Below are 25840 nucleotides of genomic sequence, written 5' to 3'. Positions count from 1 at the left end.
TTAGAGACTTGGATTTAGTTTATTAAGTTGAAAAAGATGCATTTTGGTCCCTTTGAAACTTAAATACTAGATCTTGTTTGTTGGGACAATTCTAATGGATAAAGTTGGAAACTTTTGTAAACATTTCACACCAAATTCGGGATTGTTTTGTAACATCTGGATTATTCATATCTGGATGATGTAGAGGCTCTGTATGAATCTGTATTTGAATGATAATTTGATGTTTGCTCAGACATCTGAATATCTTTCTCTTAATGGTGAAAATGACAATTTTAACCTTCTAAACTATTTGTTATTGTTTAGTTGGACTGAACAACTGTGATGAATGATATTGAATATGTAAATAATTATAAATAAAATACAAAACTTCATATAAAATCCAAATTAAACATAATCTTCAGCATAGAACTTTAAAGTAATTGATTAGCAATTTGGTTACGCAAATTAACCATATATTCATTGTCTTGGTTACCCCATTGAATGTCGTGTACGCTTTGGTCATCACTTCCTCCACCTACGTCAACAATAAACATAGTGTCCTCTTCAAAGTCCATAAATAATTGATCACGAATATTACATTTCCTTATAAAATTATGGATTGCAAAAGAAGCAAGCACGATGTCTCTTTGTATTGGAAAAGGATAAGGAGCCATTTGCTTTAGGATTGAAAATCTCGCCTTCAAAACTCCATAAGCACGCTCAATATGCTTACAACTCAATTAGATTTCACACAGATCATTCACCCAAAAACAAATTGATTAGCCAACATAGCAAGACATTAAGAACATAACAATAACAAAACACATTATTATTTCATTTCCAAAAACAAATTTAAGAGAGAAAAACTCTGTAAAATTCGCTCCAATGATTGGAAGAACTTACCAGCGAAGAGGGGGAGGTAGCACAGGTGGAGGCAAACCGATGTTGTAGGACGATCCGACTACAAGCCGAGATCGATGGATGAAGGTGAGGAGGCACAATTTTGTTGTTCGCTGAAGTAGAAGGAAGAAAAAAAGAGGCAGACGATTAGTGTAAGGGCATCAAAGGAAAAAGTTTCATCCAGAGTCCCTATGATATCTGACCGAATAAGACATTTTTTTTAATATCTGGTTGATTAAGAGGCTTAAATAGTTTGATACAAACGCTCTGATCTAAATGATTTTAGGGATCATTAAGAGGTCAAACAAACAACCCATTAATTGTTTGGTTCCAATAAGTCATGATTTTTGGTTTTTTGATTTGAGAGTTTTTTTGTTTATTTTTTTTTTTAATTTTTTGCACAACTTTGAACAGACGTAACTTTTTCATACGAGCTCAAAATTAGCTGATTTTTCCCAGGTTGTAGCCCTCTGTTTTTTCTACAATTTTGGTAAAAAAACAATTGAATCGGTTAAGAAATGGCTAGGTTACATAGCTCTAATTAGGAGATATCAGGGCTGCTAGTTTTTTCTCAACATTCTTTATAATTTATATCAACTTTGAACGACCATAACTCCTTCATACAAACTCAGAATGAGCTGGGTTTTTTCCCAGCTTGTAGCCCTCTATTTTGGCTACAATCTTGGCTAAAAAACAATTGAATCGGTTAAAAAATGGCTAAGTTACATAGCTCTAAACAGGGGCTGTTAGGGCTGTCAATTTTTTTCTCAACATTCTTTATAAGTTTTATCCAACTTTAAAACTCCTCATACGAACTTAGAATGAACTGTTTTTTTCCTAGGTTGTAACTCCCTATTTTGGCTAAAAAAAACAATTGAATCAATTAAGAAACGACTAAGTTCCATAGCTCTAAACAAGGACTATTACAGGGCTGCCAGTTTTATCTCAACATTGTTTAACCATAGCTCCTTTTGGTTTGGTTTTTCAACTCCCATGTTTACCCATTTTTGGTTTTCGATTCTGCATTGATGAGTCATGAAAAGAGAATATGAGTCATATGCCATATATGGAAATGATCGCCAAAACTTCATCGATAAAGTGTTAATGATTACCATATAATGAACCCTTTGACACGAGCCAATCAAAGTTTCTATGGTCACATGTACATATATAAAGCGGACTACTTAAAGAAATTAATCAACTTATTTCTTTCATCAACATAGTAATTTGCAAAATCTTTTGTCGCAATAACAAAACAACCTTCCTTTTAAGTGCGCTAAGAGCATCTCCAACCCACTCTCATTCTTCAATTTTTCTCCCATTTTTTCCCCAACCCTAGCCCATTTATTCACCCATTGTGGGGGAAATGAATAGTATAACACCAAATATGGTGTTATACTGTTCATTTCCCCCAAAATGGGGATGAACTTTGAGTTGTCGGTTTTAGTCCCTCGTTTTATATATTTATACATTTCTGGTTTTTTTATCTACTAATTATTATTTAAATGTAATATTTTATACTTATAATATTGTGTTGTATATTAAATTATATTAATTAATTATAAATATAAAGTTTGTTTTTTGTTTATCAAATTCATATTAAAATTTAAATACATCTTGAAATTTTAAAACACAATGTATTTTACAAAAACTTATAATTACGTATTATAAATATAATCTTATTTATTTAATATTAAAGTAATGAAAAAAAAATAAAGATCAAATTAATAGAAGGGGTGTGTTTGATAATTTGTATAAGTTATAAGAATGGAATATATTTTTTAGGGGTAAAAATTGGGTAAAAAATGAAGTTGGGTTGGAGATGAACCAAAATTTACCCCATTTTTTACTCCATTTATGGGGGAAAAAATGGAATTGGGTTGGTGATGGTCTAAGACTTCATTTTCACACTATATGGATTTCCTTTTTTGCAGCTATTAAAAAGTTTTCTTAAGCTAGGTTGTACCGTTCGTCCACATGTTTACTTTGATAGTCACGGAGGAAATCTTGCATTTTCCATACTTATTCATCTCCTTCATCGTCTTTAATGAAGAACGCATCAAAGGATTTCCAACAATCAAACCACTATTTCCCTTCCTTAGCTTGTAGTTTGTTGCACATTGTCTTCTTTTTGTGTGTTTTCAACAAAAATACATCATCATCATCATCCTAAAACACGTTAAAATTCCAATCATTAACATGAATGATATACAATCTCCATTAGGGATGAACATAGGCGGGTACTCGCCTCATTTTGTCGGAAACAGAACAAGCGGTTCCTATGAAGTTAGAATCAGAACCAGAACCAGACTAGTGGTTCTAGCTCCAAGCTCCAGGACCGAGTAACACCCTTACGTCATATTTTTAGATTCGTTAATACAAAATGATTCTTCATTGAAAGAAAAAGTAAATACTATAACTAGTTCATTACGATACAAGTTACAAACGACAAAAATAATTGTTTTAAAAGATAATCCAAGTTGCTAAATATAAGTCATAAACCAAAATTCATGTTCTTACCATCAACCTATTAATGTTATTTAACATGATATCTTTGCAAAAGATATTATCATCACTTATGTTCAAATTGTTTTATTTTCGGACATACACATTCACATTAGACTGTTTGTTTTGGAAAAAAAAAAGTTGCAAATATGACTAATTAGAATGTTACCTCCAATATCCAATTAGATCCTCCTAAAAATTGTCTTAGTCATCAACGTTGTTAAGACCAATTTGTTTAAGTATCAAGTATTTTTAAATTTTAATATTTTGGAACCGAGTCCAAAGGGTAACGGTTCCTAAAAGATGGAAACAAAACCAAAACCCGTCTTTGGCGGTTCCCACTTTTAGGAACTAGCTAGTGACCTCGGTTCCGGTTCCAAAACCGACTGTTCGAGGGGGTTCCAGTTCCAAAAACAAGTACCCGCTATCCATGCTCACCCCTAATCTTCATGAATGAATAGGCATCATAAAACTTGAACAAAGTCAACTTGAATGCTATATTCTATTCCAAGAATAAATAGACATTAGACATAAACATAAAACATAGTTAAACAAAATTGATAAAACTTAAATGTTATGAAAAACTTGAAAACTTACGGATTTATCGACAGAAGCGGGAATCCGGGCACTTTTTGTTCCCCTTACGGGCTTAATCAACCCTTCACCCAAGCACCGAAAATATCGATACCCAAGAACTCCATACACACAATAACTGAAACCGAAACCGATTTTCAGGTTTTGGGCGACCAAAAACCAAACCGAATTGCATAATCAATTCGCATGCGGTTCCAGTTCCGCTTCAATTCCAACAGTTATTTTGCTCATCCCTAGTGTGAAGTCTATGATGTCTATAACATTAAGACTTTGTGTGACCAAGTTTCTTGCAATGAGTGCAAGTCAAATTCTTCCTAGATGAAATATAAGTACTTTCATTAGTATCATTCATAGCAAAAAAAACTTATCATACCTGGACTCCTAGTTTTTAATTTCTCTTTGTTTTTCCTCTTAAACCATTTTTTTCGCATTAAGTTGAAAACACACTCATAAATAGCTTACGAGCTGATTAACTCTATAAATTCACATTAAAAGCTTAACTAAAAACCAGTTTTTAAGCAATAATCCCTCTTTAAACACACGATCGACATGTACAAAGTAACATAAATCCAAAGGCCCAACACAACTCAAAAACACAAAACCTACATTTCCCACAACTCATGCTCAAAGACGAGCCCAAAAACAAACTGTTACATGATCAGTTAATAAGTGACAGTTACAGTTTGAAAGAGTTTCTTGGAAGCATATGCTTGGCCTCAGTTTAAGACTTGACAAAATCTATTAAATTAAATTAAATTTATATACTACAGAAAGTGGAACCTGAACAATTCTCTCCCTTGTGTGTTGCATCCACCTATTCCTCAGATTCAGATTCAGGTTTAGATTCCTCTCTGAAACAGGATTCCCACAAAACCAACTGTTAAGTCAAACTCATACATCAAATGGACAAAAATTGAAAACTTGTTTAAACTTTGGTCCATAATTATAGTAAATATCTGTAAAGCAAATGAAATTAAGTAAAAAAAAAAAGTTTAACTATTACTAAAGTTTTCAGGATATGATTTTTCATGTGGTTGGGGTGAAAAAACATTTGATGCTAATATTACATAACATTTGTGTATTATTTGAAGTTAGGATTGAAGATGGCTTTAGAAATGGTTTGAACTTACTTGGGGATGAGTTTTTCCAAGTCCATTACAGCTGCCTCCACTGCATGAAGTGCCATTTTCTTCACCTGAAATTAATTAATTAGCAGCAGCATCAACCATTTGTACAACTTTAATAATTTATAACAAATTAATTGTAAAATTAATGGAGCTAATAATATTATGAACATCTAAGATTATCTCATTGTTAATAAACTAGGGTTATATGCAAGATTAGAAACAGAAGCTCTCATTTTTACAAAGTACAATGTTATAGAAATACATGAAAGTAGGATCCCTAAATAAACAAATCAGCGGAAGTACATTGCTATTTATTGCACTTAACTCAAAATAATAATCTGGTCATTTATTAAAAATATGTAGGAGTTTGAACACACATGTTGTTCATGTTCAAAGATTGATTCGAAAGAGAAAAGATGATTGAAAAGAGTTTTTCTTATTATTCACTTCTTTGAACTACTACTGAACTTACATATATGTACAAAGAATAATATTACACAACAGAACTTCTAACTGACTTGTAACGAACTAGAAAATAGAAAATGACGAAACTACCCCTGGTAGTTAGAAATGATTAACTGACATTAGCTAGCTAACACATGTGCATTGATTCAACAAATTACCCTTTTTGCTATTTTTCAAAATTTGCCATTTTGATCCAATATATGTAAGCATATAATCCAAATTTATTGTGAAATGAGATAAAATTGCTAACTATAACACTCGCATCAAGTATGCAGCCAGGTTTGAAGAGGGACTTTAGAACTCATGCTTAATGAAAGATTTAATATTGCAGAATATAACAAAGAGATTGTTTACCTCCAACTTATCTTCTTTAGCCCTATGATTTTGAGGAAGAACACGGAAATCCTCTGTCAATTGGATGCATTCACCAACATTTTCAGGAGAAACAAAGTCCAGTGCAACTTTTATACATGACTGAAAAAAACGTAATTACACACTTAATAAACTGATAAATTGAGAGACAAAGACAAGTACAACAAAACAATAGCAATCAAGACAACATTTTTAGAATGATACACAATTGTTAAACATGCTGAAGCAAGACAAGTGAAGGTTTATTGAACATAATTCATTAAAGAGGCATCAGCTACCCAGCATTTGGTAGTATTGACAGTAGGTGGGAAAAAATGTCACTTTACAATTTATATTGGATGTAATCTCTTTGCTGGAGGAGAGTGAAGTTCCACATAGGTTGTCATATGGTTTGTTAATTTCCAAATTCCATTTGATATATTTGAAGGGGCAAGATAATGAGAGAGAATCTAAGAACTAGTAGTTAAGTTACTAACCTTCAAATTTCTAACTTGATGGGCACAACCAGCAGGTATAAATACAGCATCTCCAAGCTTCTGGACAAAAGTCCATGCTTCAATTCCTGATGACAACCAAAAACATTAAGCACAATTCAGAAATTTTATAACAGTGAAATCTGATACAGGGCCTTGCAGATGTAACACTAACCAAACTCTTCCTTAAGCTTCCTTTTATGTTCCATGGTTAAGTAAAATGTTTGGTCATGAATTGGGTGGATAACCTGGACCAAATAAAACACAATGGAACAGTTTAAGAGATTATTATTTAGGAACGTAATGCTACACATACAGGAATTTCAACTAAAAGTACTAAGGACTACCTGCTCCACTGGTCGACAAAAGATATGTCTAAACTCTTTAAAGTGTTTTCTGAGATATTCCTCAAGTTTAGGCGAATCTTCCCTCCTAAATATGTCCCACAGAGCACCTCCATCTCCCAAATCAAATCCATCCACACAACTACCTGAAATATCATCAAGGTTATCAAGTTCTTCAAGAGCTTCTGTTTCCTCATTATTGCTATTTTCTTTACTATCAGAGGATATCACTTCTTTCCTGCCCCTCTTTTTAGATCCTTTATTTCCACTTTGTCCCTCATCCTTTTTCATGGAAGCTTTTCTCTTCCCAGTGTCAGACACAGCTTCTTCACAACTTTCCACCTTCAATGCACATTCATCTGATTGATCACTAGTACTTGTCCCAAGACAAGAATCTGTTTCATGCCCACTTTTTCGCTTGCCTCCACTGTTAACATGGTCGCTTGTTTCTTCCACATTGTCATCACTCGTGTTTTTTCCAACTTTAGATTCAGCAAGTTTTTTAACTAGGCGCCTTCTTTTTTCTTTCAATTTATTTAATTTCTCAGTAGTAGCTTTCGTGTTATCAACATCAGGCTGTGTCCTCACTGCCAGTCCAAATAGTTCCTTATCATCCTGAGCCTTGTGCAGCTTCTTCAACTCCTTTATCAATTTACGATGTTCAAGGTCAGGGGTCACATCTGCAGTATGAGTCAACACATTCACCTGCATGTCACCAGAATACATATTCAGGAATGAAAATATATAAAATCCAAAGCAGGTTAGGTGTGCAAAATAGAGAATATAATCAATATATCTCTTTGAAATTATTCTTCATAAGAAAATCTGACTTTACAAGTTAAATCTTCAGAAAAGCCCAGCACCCACAAAGAGCCCAATCCACATTGGAATTGAATCTCCCACACTGTGGCTGCTGAGACTAGAACCCGCACCAGTTTCTGCAAACAATCTGAAACCCTAGGGGCAGAACCGGAAAATTCAAGCAGAAGAATCTGGCATGACCAAATAGAAGAAGCATACCGCATCAGACATGTCACAATGAAGTTTAGTGACAGAGTCTCCACGTCCCAGTTCTTGATGAACACCATAAGCTATATATGTTTTAGGACCCATGTCTGGCTTACAAGATTTTGGAGGCAACTTCACTGCAAGATTAAGGTATCCATCACGTGGATGTGTGTATTCCTTGAAGGGTAAGCAAGTGATAAACTCAACACCATGACGTGGCAACCGTTCATCAAATAAACTTGATGGAGGCCAATCTTTCAACTTTAGGATCTTAGGCCACCCAACTTCATCATATTGACCTTCTGTATACCAATTAAAAAAGTTACGAACATTTATATCAACCTGCATATCATGAGAAAACTTGATTAGGTATATTGTATACAAGGGAAAAAAAAAGTAAGGTTGTGATAGAGAGAAATACTTAACATACCTCACACCAATCCAAACAATTAAGAGCAGCTACATCCAAGAGCTGATCATGATTGAGATTTGAAATCTGGCGAAAAGCACGCCACATAACCATGGGTTCCCAGCTCAACCCGAGTGTAGTTTCAAGAGCATTGCTGACAATTACAGGCTCCCCTTTTGACCAATGCCACTGAAAATGCTTTAAATCTCCAGGTTTAATGTCAATAGCACGTGGACAATACAAGTAATTGTCATTTGAATTTTCACGAGAAGCAGCTTTTCGTAACTGCTGATCACCACCATTTGAAGAACATGTGCACCATTTCTCAGGCATATCCCTCATATCTTCCTCCAGTTTGTGCATCTTTAAGAGCTCTTGTGCTTTCTCCAACAATTTTGAAACAGTATCCAGTGGCTTTATGTGCATCAACTCTAAAATCCCACAACCACAACCACCCATACTTTCTGGAGGACAAGGGATTCTGCCATCATCCAAAGACTTCCATTCATGACTTTGCTTTTCCTTTGGTGCAGCATTCACAAAATTACTGACCACATTCCTTGTATCCCTCTTGTTCTTAGACTCACCAACAGACTCCTTCCCCCCATGTAAGTAATCTAGACCTGGATCTTTAAATTCAAGGATAACCTCTTCTGTGTTTCCCTTAGGGTTGCCATCTCGCAATTCCCAGCAACATTGAAGGCAGAGGTCATATTGACAAGAAGGGCAGCTTCTATGCAAGTCAAAAATTGATGTTTTACAGCAGTCACTGCATACATCATGGGACAACCAAAATAGGAAATCATTATAAATCAACATTCTCAAATGCTTGAACAATCATTAAAATGACATACCAGTACATTCGCTCATCTTGACTGCACTTTGCCTTCTTCAAATGTAGCTCTGATAAAAAACAACCTGCCCAAAAAGGAAAAATTTAGGAAAACCTACATAAAGTATGCCTGATTGATGCTTATCCTTTGAGAACACACTTTGAGTGAAAAAACTCATAGTATCACCATTCCAACCAAGAAAAAACAATCGGGTAAGAAGAATAGACAAGAGACCATTTTCACATGATTTTACTCAATTTCAAAAGGAAACCAAGAAACAATTACAAAGAATTCAGTTAACTCAACCCTAATTTTCATAAGAATGAACCAGTAATCATCATAAGTCAGGATTCATATATGTGGCAGTACTTATTTAGATTAGCTACAGAGTGACTCCCATGATGAATAATAATAAAAAAAATACCTCGAATTTCAGACTCAATCGCTTTCTCCTTTATGTGCTCCTCATTGAGACGCTTCAAGAATGGAAGAAGCACATGTAGGATATAAACAGAATACCGGATTTTCTGATCATCATTAGGTTTGAAATTGATCTTATCTTTAACCTGAAAAAAACCACCAACAGATTAAGTATTGCATTTTCTTTTGCCTAAGAGTAAGAACAAAAACAAGTTCCATAACAAAAGATAAAGCTGCAGGAACCAACTTTAGGGCGCACATCACGCAAGCAAGATTTACAGTTGCACTTGTCTAAGCAAACAGGGCAACACTCAGCAAACATTTCCTCTGTCATATTAGGATACCTACAAGACAGGGTAAACAGAGAGAATAAGATGAGAAGGCTGTAAAAGAAAATCAAGTATCAATTACATTATTAACCAAGCTTCCAGAAGACATCATAGTTTTAAGGCAATATAGATGGTTCCAAGCACATATGCAACAATTAGGAGGCAATGACAGGGTATATGTATGGATAACCAATCTGTATAAGACAAAAAATTCTACAATTAGACATCAAGTTAGTATGCTATGGATTGAAAGCATAATACAAATTCAACATACATGGTCACAGAGGTCAATGATGACTACTCCTTGCACCAACAAGGATCTAGCAACTCATATGCATTGAGACAGGTCTAAACAGCTAAAGTTATGTAACAAGTCAACTAAATTGAACATTGCAAAAACAGGCATTCAATACATTTGCTTAACTAAAAAGGAAGAAAATTATTGACCAATCATACCATCTTGTCATGCAAGGCACACAGTAACGCTTTGTAGTGCATTTCTGGCACCTAACAACTCGTCCCTTGTCGTTCCTTTGACACTGATGACACATTACTGATGGTACGAGAACTAGATTTCCCTGCCAATGAATGGAAAAAAAGAGAGAGATGATGTTTGATCAGATATGTGCAAGAGAAATCAAGCAGATTTATTCAAATTGAGAAAGAGGGAAACCAGGGACACAGAATGTGTTACATTTTCATCTGGAACCTTGTGCTTTGCATACCACTTTGGCCCTGAACCATCCTTCTTGCCTGAGCTTGAAGCTTTTTGGGTTCTCTTATCTTGTTCCCCTTCACTCGTATTTTCTTTCTTAGAAGCTTTCTGGCTTCCCTTATTTAGTTTCAAAATCTCACCATAACTGATATCAACCTTCCTAGTACGTCTTTGGGACCTCCCACTCTCTTTTTTTACATCTTTACTGTTTATTATTACTTCATTGGTAACGTTTCCCTCTCTATCAGAAGTAGCAATTGCAGTTTCAGCATCAACCATACCTTCTTCTGTTTCTTCTGATGACTTGTTCCCATCATCACTTGACCTCACAACACCACTAGTCATCTCCCTTGCTTCTTTTGCAGAAACACAGAGTTTCTTACGTGGTTTAATCTTCTTCTCTGGAGATTTAGTAGCAATACCAGTGTTCTCATTCTTCGCTTTCCGACCTCTTTTCCTGCCTTTATTCTGAACACCCTCCTTCCCCTCTGCTTCAGATTTAGTACCCCCATTTTGTTCTATACGTCCATCACCATTATCTTTATCTTGTTCCTCTTCACCGCTCTTTTTTTTCTTTGGAAAAGATAGCTGGTGTATCTTCTTCCTTACATCCTCTTCATCATCAAAATCATATTCGAAAATTGCATAGTTAATTTTGTTTTTCGTGCTACTTCTTTTGGGCCTCCCGCTATCTATTTTGTCCTCTTTGTTGTTTACTATTTCGGTGGTAACATTTTCCTCTCGATCAGGAGCAGCAAGAACAATTTGAGCATCAGCCATAACTTCTTCTGTTTCTTCTGGGGACTTGTTATCATCATCACTTGACTTCACAACACCACTCGTCATCTTCCTTACGTCTTCCGTAGTAACAGCCTGCTTGGGACGACCACGTGGTTTAATGTTCTTCTCTTGAGATTTAGTAGCAGTATTACTGTTCTCGTTGTCCCTTTTCGGACCTCTTTTCCTACCTCTTGGCCAACCTCTCTTCTTCCGAAGACCCACTTTCCGCTCAGATTCATAAATACCGTTTTGTTCTTCACCCCCATCACCATTAATGGAATCAGATCGTTCCGTTTTTGTTTCTTGGTTTTCTATCCCTTCAGCCAAGAGTCCCTTCGTGCTATGTTCAACATCAGAACATGAAGAAATAGTATTATGTTCTACTTTTTCGTGATTGAGAGGCAGTGTGTGAGAAGAAGGCAAAGACGAAGGTACACCGCTAACATCAACACCGGCACAACATCGTTCTTGATCATCAACAGCATCCTCAATATCCATCAACAAGTCATTGACGTTTCCACCATCTTCGGCCACAACAAGATTCCCGTTCTTTGTAATCGTTGTCGCCGGACATAAAGACATAATATTGGTTTCTACTACTTTTTCGTGGTTGAGAGACAGTGTATGAGAAGAAGGCAAAGACGAAGGTTCACAGTCAACAACACCACCAACGCGACATCGTTCCTGGTCATCAACAGCAGCCTCGACATCCATCTCCCTGTCGTCGATTTCACTATCCTCTTTGGCATCAACAGGATTGCTGTTCTTTGTAATCGTTGTCGCCATAAAAAAAAATTAATTACTGAGACTCGACGAAAAAACAGCTATTTTATACAGGATGAAGAGAAACAGTGGGTGGAAGTGGAATTAGGGTTTTGAAAACAGTGGGGGATTGCTGTAGATTCAAAAGAGGGTTTCCCGCCTGTTGAACTCCACTTCGCGGGTTTCATAAACACAGGACGCAACTAGGGTCGAGGTAAATAAGGACCATGAACAGCCAGCGGACTAAAATTGAAACCCTACTTTAGGTTTTAACGTTATCAATTTCTGGATTGACTTCAAAATTATTATTAGATTAGCTAAATAAATATAGGGTTAGATTAAAAAAAACATTTTATTTTATCATATAAACATTATCTTTAGTTATTCAATTATTTATATTGGTTGAAACTACATTATCATTTTTTAGTTTTTTTTGTGATTTTCTTCGATAAATATAATAACTAAAATCATAAGTATATTATCTATATCTTGTAAAACATAAAAGGACTTTGTAGATTTATCGCAGGAACACATATTTCTAGATCACATGCTACTTCATTGTTGAATTTACAGGTCTTTTGTGTAAAAAATTACCATAAAAAATACAGTTTATCGAAGAGTCTCTCACAATTGAAAGACGCTTCAGAAAATCAAGGTTTATCGGATGTTGTTATTCATAAATAGAGCTCCATTGTACACATTATGTGGCCTAAAACAAGCTCCTTACGACAAGTCAATAAAAAATCTATTAATGGTATTTAACATGTATTTTTATAACCATTGTAAACAACTTGAACTTAACTTTGCCCCTTCTAAAAAATAAAAACTCTCTTAATTGTCATTCTTTAAACTTAAGTTACTTTTTTACATCTAAACCTGAAAATTCAATAATAAATTTAACATGTGGCCTAGAAACACGTTCCATACGACAAATCAACAAAGTTGTATCGACTTTGTTGATTTGTCGTATGGAACGTGTTTCTAGGCCACATTTTATCATCAATGTTGAATATTCACGTATTGAGTGTAAAAAAAATAAGTGGCTTATGTGTAAAGAATGTCATAGAGAGAGTTTCTACTTTTTTAGAAGTGACCAAATTATGTTCAAATTGTTCTACAATACATAACTTAAATGCAACAAAATGGATATATATCGAGTTACGACCAAATTAAGTTCAAGTTGTTCTAATAATATAAGTATTTATAGTTGCAAAAAAAAACGTTATATGAGTTATAATCCTTATAAATACACATGCAAAAAATGATATATAGTTATGATTTTAGTTATGATATTTATCGAATAAATAAACAATAATGATATAATGTGATATCCTCAATTTTCAGGCTTAATAAAACTTGTTTTCTATATGCTTATTTAAAACAAAGTATTTTTTAAAAGAATATTTTATTGCGGAATTGTCAAAAAACATTTTTATTTCAAAAAAAGCCAATACCAAATAAAACGTTTGGTTTTCATTAATATTAAAACTTCTGGATGCCATAATCGATACAAAAACATAAGCATAAACTAGTTTTTACAAACTTTTACAATTGTTTATTATACTAACGGCCATAATATCCTAAAATACTCAGCGGATTACGTACGCTCAGAGTCTCAAAACCCTAACTTTTAGGGTTTAGCCACTATATAAAGAACATAACACCCTGGTTATCAGCCTCCCTCTCATGTTCATACAGCCCCCACGAAACCCTAATCCTCTTTGAGTGTTCTTGGAGCTTGGAAGGCTTGGTGAGAGCATTTTGGTGTTTTGGATCCACTATTCAAAGAAGCAAAGGTCAAGGCAAGGTATTGGTGCAAGGGAGAAGGTTCAGATCTGGGATTGTTGCTTCACTTCAAACCTTTTTAAGGTATACAGTCATTATCTTGATGATTAATCTTTTAGATCTCTTTAGGGTGGGTTTATGGACTCTTTTAGTCCAAAGGATGGATCTCTATGAGGAAATCCTATTTGTGAGCTTAGGGTTGCCACCCTCAGAGCTAAAAGGGTCCTTTAAGCAGTAAAGTTGCCATCTTTGAGGTCTTAATGAGCTCATGCATGAGTTAACACTATTTCCATGGAAGTAGAAAGTCATTTTTGAGTTTGGTCTAGTTCGGGGCATGCAAAGTCACAAAGTCAGTGACTTTATGGATTAAGACATGGAAAAAGACTTGGATCTGAGATTGTAGCTTCTAGATCAGAGTATCAAGCACTTAATGAGAAAAGGGCTTAACAGGGGGTTACGTTGAGCCTACGTGCAGGTACGCCCAACGTACTCTCCATTTACTTAGTATGCTTAGCATACGTTAGTGTACGCCCCGCGTACTTTAGCAGTTTGGGCTTTGAGTTATTGGGCCTCGGATTTGGCCATGCTTTGGACTTTGGGCCTTAGTGGGCCATTAGAAGGCAGATAGTATGGCCAAGGAAATGTTTGGGCTTAGGGTAAGGCCCATTAGAGGAATTGGGCCCGATTTAGCAAATAGGGGCACTAGTGGGCTTGGGAAGCTTACTTAGTATTGGCCCTTAGTTTTGGGCTTTAGATATGGACCAAGATGGACTAGGGGTAGAATGGTCATTTTACCCTAAGAAGAATTATCGTATTGGACTAAGTGATGTTTGGCATTGGTAGTTCGGGAAGCCAAAAGGTCAGCAGTTCGGGAATCTGCCAGTCAGCAGCCAGAGGAGTATCATCAGGGTTCAGCAGTGCGAGGTGAGTCTCCTCATTATGTGAATGGGTCTATGGCCACAATGTCGGCCCGTGTAGTTTATGAGTAGGAAGACACGGGGGTTAGCCCTAGGCACTGTATGCTAGTATGTGATTCCGGACCAAGGTCCGATGTTGGGTGGGTACCTGAGGAATGCTTGCATGATAGTTTATACTTGTTATCTGTGTGATACTTGTATGTGCCTGGTAGGGAGGTGAGTGTGGGCGAGGTCTCGTATCTCACCAATTGTAGAGTATGGACAGGGTTCTGTATCTCATTAGTAGCAGATCAAAGGCGAGGTCCGAGATAGGAGAAAAGTGAGTGTGGGCGGGGTCCCGTATCTCACTATCAGCAGGAGCATGGACGAGGTTCCATGACTCGCTAGTAGCAGGATAGGGGCGGGGCCCAAGATAGGCGAGACCTTAGTACAGGAATACAGTAGAGTGTTTAGTTTATGTGTTATGTGCTATGTTATATGTTTGTATATGTTTAGCGGGCGAGGCCCAGAGACAGGCGGGGCCTAAGAGAAACAAATATGTATACCGAGCGGGGCCTGATGCCAGGCAGGGCCCGATGCCGGAGCTAGTCTGATGTCGGGCAAGTCCCGATGCAGCGGGCGGGGGCCCAATATGTGGTTATGTATGTGGTATGTGGTATGTCGGGGAACTCACTAAGCTTCGTGCTTACGGTTTTTAGTTTTGGTTTCAGGTACTTCCGGTAGCGGAGGGAGGAGCTCGCGGTAATCATGATGGGTTTTAGCCATAAGAACTTTCCTATGTGCGCATGCAAAACCCTAATGCTTGGAACTAGGCTTTCTAATTAAACATGCCTTGAATCCAAGACTTCTAATGACTAATTAGGTATAAGAACAATACAAAATCAGATCTAGAAGTTTACCTTTGAATCTTTTGTTTGATCTTGTTGTCTTGGAGCTCTAGAGTCACAATTGTCACTCCTCTAATGGCTTACAAACACCAACTAGCAAAGAGGATGATTTGAGAGAGAGGTTGGGAAGAAATCGGCCAGGGGTTCTTTTCCTTTGAAGAGATACCGATTTCCCTTGCTCAAGGGGTCTATTTATACTTGTAGACTCCTAGGGTTTCACCTTTAAACCTTAGCTGGATAATCTTTCCTTAAAGCAATCCAAATCCTTACCTTAGATAAGCTTTGGACGATTTTGAGCTATCCTAAGCCCTAGAATCCATCCAACCCTTATCCTTTAAGGATTTACAGTCTAAAGTGTAACTATCAAACAATTGACAGTTTATACCCTCTTATTTAATTAATCTCTTTAAGTCATCAAATTAATACTAATTAATTTATGACCTATATTAATCAAATAACAATATTATTATTCCTTATATTATTCTCATAATATATATATATATATATATATATATATATATATATATATATAATATTTATTCTCTCATAATAAATCATCCTATCAAGTTGCTATGGCGAAGGCAACCCAAAAGGACCATGCACAATCGGGTCAAATACTTGTCTAATATAGTTGCAGCCTTAGACACTGTTCCAACAGTCTCCCACTTGGATAATTCTAGTAACTATATGCACAAGTACAATTTGATTTGCAATTGTAGCTCTCATAGACGCTGTCAAACTCTGATCTAATCAATCTTGTCCTTTAGATAAGGGATCGTACAGTCCTCTGTTAGATATCATGCTGACAATTCTATGGAATGATTAGTCAAGCATTTTGGTTTCTCGATCTCCGATTTATTCGACATAGAACTTAGTCGAACACATCAATTCAATTCTGACCGGGCCCGGCACATAAGTCAAATCAAATCATCGAGCGGCCGATATATCGCTTTTACCTTCTTAGGATAAAAGTTACAAATAAACTTCGACTTATATGCATTTACTTATTCATTAATCAACTATACACAACAATGTGTTTTATAACACCGAGTTACTGATGCGTTTTTGCATTATCAATGTACAATCAATTAACAAATAACAAACCATATATCTAGGTTTTAAGACTATATGATATTATCGTCTTGCGATCACCCTTTTATATCATATTCCATAAGGTGATTCCAGCAAGCACGGGTTTGTTCCAATGCTCAAAACTAGCTCATAAGCACTCATGAACGCCGCAACAATCTTTTGCCATGTCTAATACCATTTAGACAATCTACGCACCAATTCATGACAATCTTCTTTCATATCTACTTCCAACATATGAACGATTGTGGACAATTTGAATAATTCGATTATTCTTAATAAATTCAATTATTCTGGAAGTCAAAACATGCAAAACGAAACAATAGTTAAACAATTAACATAAGACAGTATTATTACTCATAAATAAAACTCCTTTATTTAATCATTAAATGTTAATTACATTTATCTATTACACGTTTCTACTACTATCTAATATATGTTAATATCATCCTTCAACCTAATACTCCTAGCATGCTGCAAGTGCTTAACCCTACTCAGTCCCTTCGTAAGCGGATCTGCTGGGTTATCTTCTGATGATATCCTCTTCACTATGAGTTGTCCTTCTTCTACACGATGTCTAATAAAGTGATATTTTCTGTCGATATGTTTAGATTTACCATGATCTCTTGGTTCCTTGGTCAAGGCAACCGCTCCTTCATTGTCACATAAAATATCTATGGGCTCCTTTATGGCGGGTACAACTCCAAGATCACCGATGAAGTTCTTCAGCCATATTGCCTCCTTCGAGACTTCGCTCGCTGCAATGTACTCTGATTCGCACGTTGAATCAGCTACGGTTTCCTGCCTGGAACTTTTCCAAGTCACTGCTCCTCCATTCAGGGAAAAGACCTAGCCCGACTGCGAACGGTAGTTGTCCCTGTCGGTCTGAAAACTGGCGTCACTATACCCTCGCACCTTCAATTCATCACTCCCTCCGAGGACTAAGAACCATTCCTTCGTCCTCCGAAGGTACTTAAGGATATTTTTCACCACAATCCAATAGGCTCTGCCAGGATTCCCTTGATATCTGCTAACCATGCTCAAAGCAAAGGCTATATCAGGGCGAGTACAAGTCATAGCGTACATGATTGAGCCAACTGCGGAAGCATATGGTACTCGGCTCATTTCTGCTATTTCAGCCTCGATACTTGGACTTTGAGTCTTACTCAACTTGGCATTACTTTGTATCGGTAATTCTCCCTTCTTCGAGTTTTCCATACTAAAAAGTTTTAGTACTTTCTCTAAGTAAGTGTTCTGACTAAGTCCTATTAGTCTCTTACTTCTTTCTCTCACTGTCCTTATTCCCAAAATGTAAGAAGCCTCTTTGAGGTCCTTCATAGCGAAGCACTTCCTGAGCCAGGACTTAACTTCCTGCAGAGTCGGGATGTCGTTTCCTATGAGTAATATGTCATCGACATATAGAACGAGGAAGCTTACTATACTCCCATTGGCTTTGACATATACACACGATTCATCTTCGCTTCGTACAAAACCAAACTCTTTGACTTTCTCATCGAAGCAAAGATTCCATCTGCGAGATGCTTGCTTAAGTCCATAAATGGACTTCTCAAGCTTACACACTCTATTCGGATGCTTCAGATCCACAAACCCCTCTGGCTGAGCCATGTAAACATCCTCAGCCAACTTCCCATTAAGGAAAGCGGTCTTGACATCCATTTGCCAAATCTCATAATCATGAAATGCGGCAATCGCTAGCATCACTCTAATAGATTTTATCTTCGCAACTGGTGAGAAGGTCTCGTCATATTCAACTCCGGGAGTTTGAGTAAAGCCCTTCATGACCAATCGCGCTTTATATGTGTGTACGTTTCCATCCACGTCGGTCTTCTTCTTGAAGATCCATTTGCACCCAACGGTCTTACGTCCGGGCACATTATCAACCAAATTCCAAACTTGGTTATCATACATGGATTGGATCTCACTATCCATTGCCTCTTTCCATTTCGCAGACTCCGGGCCTGCCATGGCTTCCTTATAGCTATTAGGTTCATTAAGGTTTATTAGCGTGCCATCACTAATATACGTGTCCCCTTCGGTAGTAATATGAAAACCATAAAACTGGGGTTGAACTCTAACTCTTTCGGAACGTCTAAGAGGTAAGGACTCGTCAATTGGTTCAACCGAAGTTTCCTCCTCGGGTTGAGTGCCAGCGGTAGAGGTTTTTTCATCTATCGATTCTTGAATCTCTTCAAGCTCAATCTGCCTCCCACTGTCTCCTTGGCCTATGAGTTCTCGCTCTCGGAAAACTCCTCTCATCGCAACAAAGACAACATTGTCCTTCGGTCTATAGAAAAGATATCCAAAGGATTTCTGCGGGCAGCCGATGAAAATACATCGCTCACTTTGAGGTTCGAGCTTGTCGTGAGTATCTCGTCTTACGAAAGCCTCGCAACCCCAAACCTTGATATGTGCTAACGAGGGAGCTTTCCCTGTCCACATCTCATGAGGTGTTTTGGAAACCTTCTTAGTAGGGACTCGGTTAAGGATATGGGCGGCAGTCTCTAAGGCATACTCCCAAAATGAGATAGGTAGTGAAGCACGACTCATCATAGAACGAACCATGTCTAACAAGGTTCGATTACGCCTTTCTGCCACACCATTCAACTGCGGTGTCCTAGGAGGCGTCAATTGTGAAACTATTCCATGCTTCTTGAGATAATCGTGGAATTCAAGACTTAGGTACTCTCCTCCTCGATTGGATCGAAGCATCTTGACTTTCCTGCCCAATTGATTCTCCACTTCATTCTTGAACTCTTTGAATTTTTCAAAAGTTTCTGACTTTTGCTTGATTAAATAGATATACCCATATCCACTATAGTCATCGGTAAAAGTCACGTAGAAGTAGTTCCCATCCTTCGTGGTTGATCTAAACGGTCCACATACATCGGTATGTATTAGGTCCAATAGACCCTCACCCCTTTCACATGTACTTGTGAAGGGTGACTTGGTCATCTTTCCAAGCAAACAAGATTCGCATGTGTCATCTTCCCTAAGGTCAAATGACTCCAACACTCCATCCTTTTGGAGTTGGGCTATGCGTTTCTTGTTGACATGTCCAAGACGACAATGCCACAAGGATGCTTTATCCATACTATTGGAAGAATCTATGTTCAAAACATCATTTCCTAAGTTATCAACAATCATAACAGTTTCATATATTCCATTACATGGTATAGCTTCAAAATAAAAGACACCATTTAGATAAGCTAAAATAGAACCATTCTCATTATTAAAAGAAAATCTAAAACCTTTTCTAACAAACCATGAAATGAAATGATGTTTCTAGCCATTTATGGCGAATAGCAACAATTGTTCAAATCTAAACTTAAACCATTCCTAAGCACTAAAGAATACACTCCAATCTTGGTCACAGGCGACGATCTTCTATTCCCCATGATTAGATTTATTCTTCCAGCCTCCACATCCCTATTTCTTCTTAGTCCCTGCACATTAGAACAAATGTGGTAACCACAACCGGTATCAAGAACCCAAGAAATAGCATGAGATGAATCGTTAGATTTAATTGTGTATATACCTGCAAAAGATGGCTTGATCTTTCCTTCCTTGATGGCTTGCAGGTACTCTGGGCAGCTTCTCTTCCAATGTCCTATCTTGTGGCAGTGGTGGCATTCTGCCTCCTTTGGGTTAAGGCAGGGCTTAGCCGGATCAACTTTGGTCCCACTAGAAGAGGCACCATCTCGGGCTTTGACCTTACGATAGTTCTTAGATGAAGCCTTCCTCTTCTTTCCCTTTCCTTGTCTAATAGCCAAGACAGGAGCAACGGGTGGATTGGGAGTTGGTGCAACAGACTTGTCCTTGAAGTTGCTCTCAGCGACCCTCAAGAGACCTTGGAGTTTGCTTAGGGTGACATCTTCTTTGTTCATGTGGCAGGTCATCCTAAATTGATTATAGCTTGGAGGTAAAGAGTGAAGCACCATGTCGATCGTCAAGTCTTCCCCAAAGTCAACATTCAACTTGCGAAGGTGGTCGACATACCTTTGCATCCTTTGCAGGTGCACGGTAAGAGACTCTCCATGACCCATCTTAGCGAAAATCATGTTAGTGAAAATCTCATAACGCTCTTGTCTCGCGTTTTGGTGGTATCTCTCCAATAAGTCTTGATGCATCTCGTATGGGTACATGTCCTCATAGGACTTTTGGAATTCGGAGTTCATGGTGGCTATCATGATGCAATGCACCTTCGTTGCATCGCGCTCATGAGTTTCAAAAGCAGTCATTTCAGCCGGAGTAGCGATTTCAGGGTTAATTTTCTCGAGCTTCTCATCGAGGACATACTCCTTATCCTCATAGCGAGCAATGGTGCGAATGTATCTTATCCATTCGCTAAAGTTCGTCCCATCGAAAGTGACCTTTTGACAAAGGCTCATCAATGTGAAAGAACTAGCAGCAGCGTTGTTTGCGTTCGACATCTACAAATAGAAAGGACAAAGATAGATTAGAATATGAATCCCTAATTATCACCCAATAAGAAAAATTAGGGCTAGGATCCAACAACAATATTTACATATTAGAAAAGGGATACCGTAATCCAACATGCAAATAATACGAAGGTAAGTGAATGACAATTCACTAATTCTCCACCATAAAAACATAACTTTAAGTCCTAAATGTATTGAGAATTCCTAGGTTCGGATGAGATTCATTGAAACTATTCAATGGCATGTTTAAATCTCGATATGCCCCTTTTGTTTGTGACTAGGATACCGAGGATCACAAAGCGGGTATGAATTACCATGCAAATTTACATGGTGCCTTCATTGTAACGATCACCTATTCGATGTGCCAGTAAACCACACACGCTCCATCGAACTATGATAAACAATGAATCACCCTTTGCCACCTTTGCTTAGAACCAACTAGTGTGTCGGTAAACCACACACGCTCCACTAGGGATGCAAACGGGGGCGGATATTAGCGGTGATTGCATAACCCATCCCCGTACCCGACTTCCATTGCCCATACCATCCCCGCGCCCACCCCACCAAATACCCGACGGATTCGGGTAAAAATATCCCCGTCGGATATGGGGAACCCGATGGATACCCGTTTAGTATAAAAAGCACAATTACTTTTGTAATTCTAAAAATATAGTTAAGCATAAACAATGATCGTGACAACGAAAATGTTCAAAAGTTCATACTTCATTTTCATAAATGATACAATACAAAAAATCACGACATTTTCATGTTTGTTAAGAAACTAAAAAATAAAACAACAATTATAAATTCCATTCTTGCGTTCTTGTTCAAAAAAAAATTTATCTTCATCGCCATCGAATCTTTATAAACTAATTATCAAAATCTAGCATGCTTGTATCGACAATGCTTGTATTATGCTTGTATCCACAATGCTTGTATTGATAATGCAAATGTGTTCTTTTTCCCACTTAATTGTTTCCTACAATAATAAAGAAGATGATATTCGGTTGTAAAAGAACGAATAGTAAATATCAATGTGCAAGTATTTTTCTTATATTAAACAACCCTCGAGAGTCCAGAGGATATGGATTAAAAAGTTAATGGAATACATATTCAAAATATTATATAACAGCAAATAGAAAACGAAAAAATCCATATTTTTGCACAACACTAAATATATATCAGTTATCAGTGGCTCTTAGAAAACAATGCCTTCAATATTTCTATTACTCCTAACTGGATCGATTCAATAAAAATAAAAATAATGTCCAAGTATTTTCTTATTTTATACATATAGGAGCAAGCCATTAATTATACTGATTCCGTTAAACCACAAAAATGGATCAATTATTGCAAAGAACGTGTTGAGTTAAGTAAAGGAAATCGATATTGCAAAGACCAAGTACATAAAATCGAGTAAAGAAAACATATTTCAAAAAACGATTACTTAAAATCAGTTCAACCAAATTGAAAAAACGATTATAGAAAATCAAGTACAAGAAACCTATTAAAGAAAAGAAAAACGAGTTCGGTAAGGAAAAGAAACATACTTATCCGATAGAGGAGAATCGTTCACAGCCATACTTGAAGGAGAAAAGAAAAAAATGAGTTTGGTAAGGAAAAGAAGGGGAAGTTGAGAAGTAGAGTATGGATGCGGATTTCTTATGTTTTGAATCAAAGAATTTTACTAGAGAAGTAGAACTGCATAATCGAAATGCAGGAAAAGTCTTCGACATTAATAAATGCAGGAGAAGTGTCGAGTTTGAAATCGAAATGCAGTGGATGCAATTGGATTTCTCACAGGTCACATGCTCACAGATTACTAAGAGACACATGACGGTTCAATAGTCTATGTGTTGTGAATTGAAAACAATTAATAGCAATTAATGAAAATTAAAAACTGATTTTGATATATATATATATATATATATATATATATATATATATATATATATATATATATCGGGTCTAAAACGGAGCGGATAGTATTATACCCGTCCCCGCCCCGTCCCCATTTCGGGTAAGATATATAATCCCCATCCCCGATCTGTTACCCGTTAAAGCGGGGAATCCCCGATCCGTTCGGGTCGGGTCCCCGCGGGTCGCGGGGAATCCCCGACCCGTTTGCATCCCTACGCTCCACTAACTTCTTAGCAAGGGTGAAAAGTGTAATTTCATGGGATTGCATCAATTCACTTTTCCTAAAGTAACTAAGATTGGAAAATTTTAAAAAACATGTAGTTACTTTGTATTTCATATTATACTTTTAATGAGAGGATGAGGCTGCCCTATCCTACCCGTTCGGCTAACGACCCTCCACCGATCAAGCAAGCGGTGGGTGTGAGTGTACACCCATTAAGCGCCATTTTATAGGCCGCAACCTTATACCCACCTTATAGATCGGCTTCGTGAATGAGGCCTACTAACGGTAAGACTAGCATTTTAGTTATACATATATATATATATATATATATATATATATATATATATATATATATATATATATATATATATATATATATATTAATCTTGTAATATTAGATTAGTATAGGGTTGTATTTTAACCTTTAAAAAATCTAGGGTTTGAAATTTAAATTGTCTAAATTAAAACTTTTAATTACAAAACATAAATTTCATAACTTGAGGACAAGTTTTAAACATTTAAAACATGGAGGATCAAATAACAAATAATTTTAATTAACAATTAATTCCATAATTATCCATGTTTGATTTATTCAAGATTTCTTGCAAGATAATTACCAATTTAATCAAAATAATTAATTAATTATCATATAAGGAAATTAAATATTTTATTAGTTGATAAATATCTTTAATTAGATCAAGATTATAGTCATATATATCAAAAAATCGGATTAGGCTTGATCTAATATGATAAAGGCAAGTTTCCATAAGGTAAATACCAAAAAATCCCGAATTTGGCCCTTCTTGACGCTCGGACTCGCCGAGTACCCATTATGGACTCGCCGAGTCAGGCCAACTCGCCGAGTCCATGACTCAGAAACACAAAAATCGAATTTTGTAAATAAGATTCAAACAAACAAGCAACAATTTAATAGAAACCAATCTAGGCTCTGATACCACTGATGGGTTTTAGCCATAAGAACTTTCCTATGTGCGCATGCAAAACCCTAATGCTTGGATCTAGGCTTTCTAATTAAACATGCCTTGAATCCAAGACTTCTAATAACTAATTAGGTATAAGAACAATACAAAATCAGATCTAGAAGTTTACCTTTGAATCTCTTGTTTGATCTTGTTGTCTTGGAGCTCTAGAGTCACAATTGTCACTCCTCTAATGGCTTACAAACACCAACTAGCAAAGAGGATGATTTGAGAGAGAAGTTGGGAAGAAATCGGCCAGGGGTTCTTTTCCTTTGAAGAGATACCGATTTCCCTTGCTCAAGGGGTCTATTTATACTTGTAGACTCCTAGGGTTTCACCTTTAAACCCTAGCTGGATAATCTTTCCTTAAAGCAATCCAAATCCTTACCTTAGATAAGCTTTGGATGATTTTGAGCTATCCTAAGCCCTAGAATCCGTCCAACCCTTATCCTTTAAGGATTTACAGTCTAAAGTGTAACTATCAAACAATTGACAGTTTATACCCTCTTATTTAATTAATCTCTTTAAGTCATCAAATTAATACTAATTAATTTATGACTTATATTAATCAAATAACAATATTATTATTCCTTATATTATTCTCATAATATATATATATATATATATATATATATATATATATATATATATAATATTTATTCTCTCATAATAAATCATCCTATCAAGTTGCTATGGTGAAGGCAACTCAAAAGGACCATGCACAATCGGGTCAAATACTTGTCTAATATAGTTGCAGCCTTAGACACTATTCCAACAGATCACATGGCACCCACCATTGTTTGTTTAGCCTGGGATGTTTTACTCTGATAAAATAAAATAATGTTTTAGACATGATGCTCTGATATGATATGTTTTGAATGAATGGTTGACACTTATGGGTTTTTATTAAATTAAAACGAAATTTTTAGTAATCATTTTTGGGATGTTACAACTACACATAAATCTAGTCAAGTTATTTTATCTAACATATATATCATAATGAAGACGCGTAACAATTAAGCATTTGAATATTTTGTATCTATGTATAAGATAAAAGTAGTTATGCACTCCCCTGGTTATAGGTGAAAGACTTATGGTTAAGTTAGTGTTTTGTCTATCTCTTTAGCTTTTCCTATTAAAAGACCTTTATATGAATATTACTAAATTTTCAGTTATCGTTTGTATTATTTATGACTATAATAACAATATTTTGAATTCATCAATAATCCCAAATGAGTATTAAGTTCTATCGGATAAGGAATGACCATGTAAGATCATTATGGAGGTAGGATTCGTTTGTTAAAAAAATGTATCGTTCATAAAATCCACTTTAAACACCCCACAGATCAAGCCTAGACATCACTCCCGTAAGTAGATCGATCAGTATAACGACTGTTATTACTGATAAATCTTATATATAAGTTCATAATAACGACTACGAACATAAATATAAGTTATACTTAAAGCATAGTAAGTATAACTCAACTTACAGGTTTTCTAGCGAAAAATCGAAAGCTGCGGGGGCAGAACTTCGATACCAAAAGCTCTTTTATCAGGTTTTATG

General features: G+C 36.4%; 1 protein-coding gene across 9 annotated transcripts; it reads right to left on the bottom strand.

The window, feature by feature from the left end:
• Positions 1–344: 344 nt before the first annotated feature.
• Positions 345–12254, bottom strand: LOC111897601 (lysine-specific demethylase JMJ26). 9 transcript variants are annotated; one of them, XR_008224424.1, is made up of 17 exons: positions 10453–12254; positions 10215–10336; positions 9677–9773; positions 9434–9575; positions 9031–9094; positions 8198–8945; positions 7780–8109; positions 6763–7464; positions 6591–6663; positions 6419–6504; positions 5925–6044; positions 5109–5173; positions 4759–4829; positions 3982–4292; positions 2846–3048; positions 883–992; positions 345–714 (listed from the first exon to the last, which is right to left on the bottom strand). XR_008224424.1 is itself a non-coding variant. In XM_023893558.3 (13 exons), the coding sequence occupies exons 1-13, from the start codon at positions 12037–12039 to the stop codon at positions 4793–4795; spliced, it is 4173 nt and encodes a 1390-aa protein (XP_023749326.1). In that variant the 5' UTR covers positions 12040–12253; the 3' UTR covers positions 4571–4792. The 9 variants fall into 9 exon arrangements, 1 of the variants encoding a protein (XP_023749326.1); XR_008224423.1 differs by having other exon boundaries at positions 345–514; XR_008224422.1 differs by lacking the exons at positions 345–714; positions 883–992 and adding an exon at positions 1562–1899.
• Between the last annotated feature and the right edge of the window lie 13586 nt (positions 12255–25840).

Source organism: Lactuca sativa, chromosome 5 (genome assembly GCF_002870075.4).
Source record: "Lactuca sativa cultivar Salinas chromosome 5, Lsat_Salinas_v11, whole genome shotgun sequence".
Lineage (NCBI taxonomy): Eukaryota > Viridiplantae > Streptophyta > Magnoliopsida > Asterales > Asteraceae > Lactuca > Lactuca sativa.
This window is presented reverse-complemented; position numbering and strand designations above follow the sequence as displayed.

What these genes read in the sequence shown, in the direction of transcription:
- LOC111897601 (XM_023893558.3), bottom strand. Translation starts at nt 12,039, where the DNA reads ATGGCGACAACGATTACAAAGAACAGCAATCCTGTTGATGCCAAAGAG. An exon ending in GTGCCTTGCATGACAAGATG is followed by an intron (nt 9,774 to 10,214) that starts GTATGATTGGTC and finishes CCTGTCTTGTAG; the next exon opens with GTATCCTAATATGACAGAGG. An exon ending in CTAAAGAAGATAAGTTGGAG is followed by an intron (nt 5,174 to 5,924) that starts GTAAACAATCTC and finishes AATTAATTTCAG; the next exon opens with GTGAAGAAAATGGCACTTCA.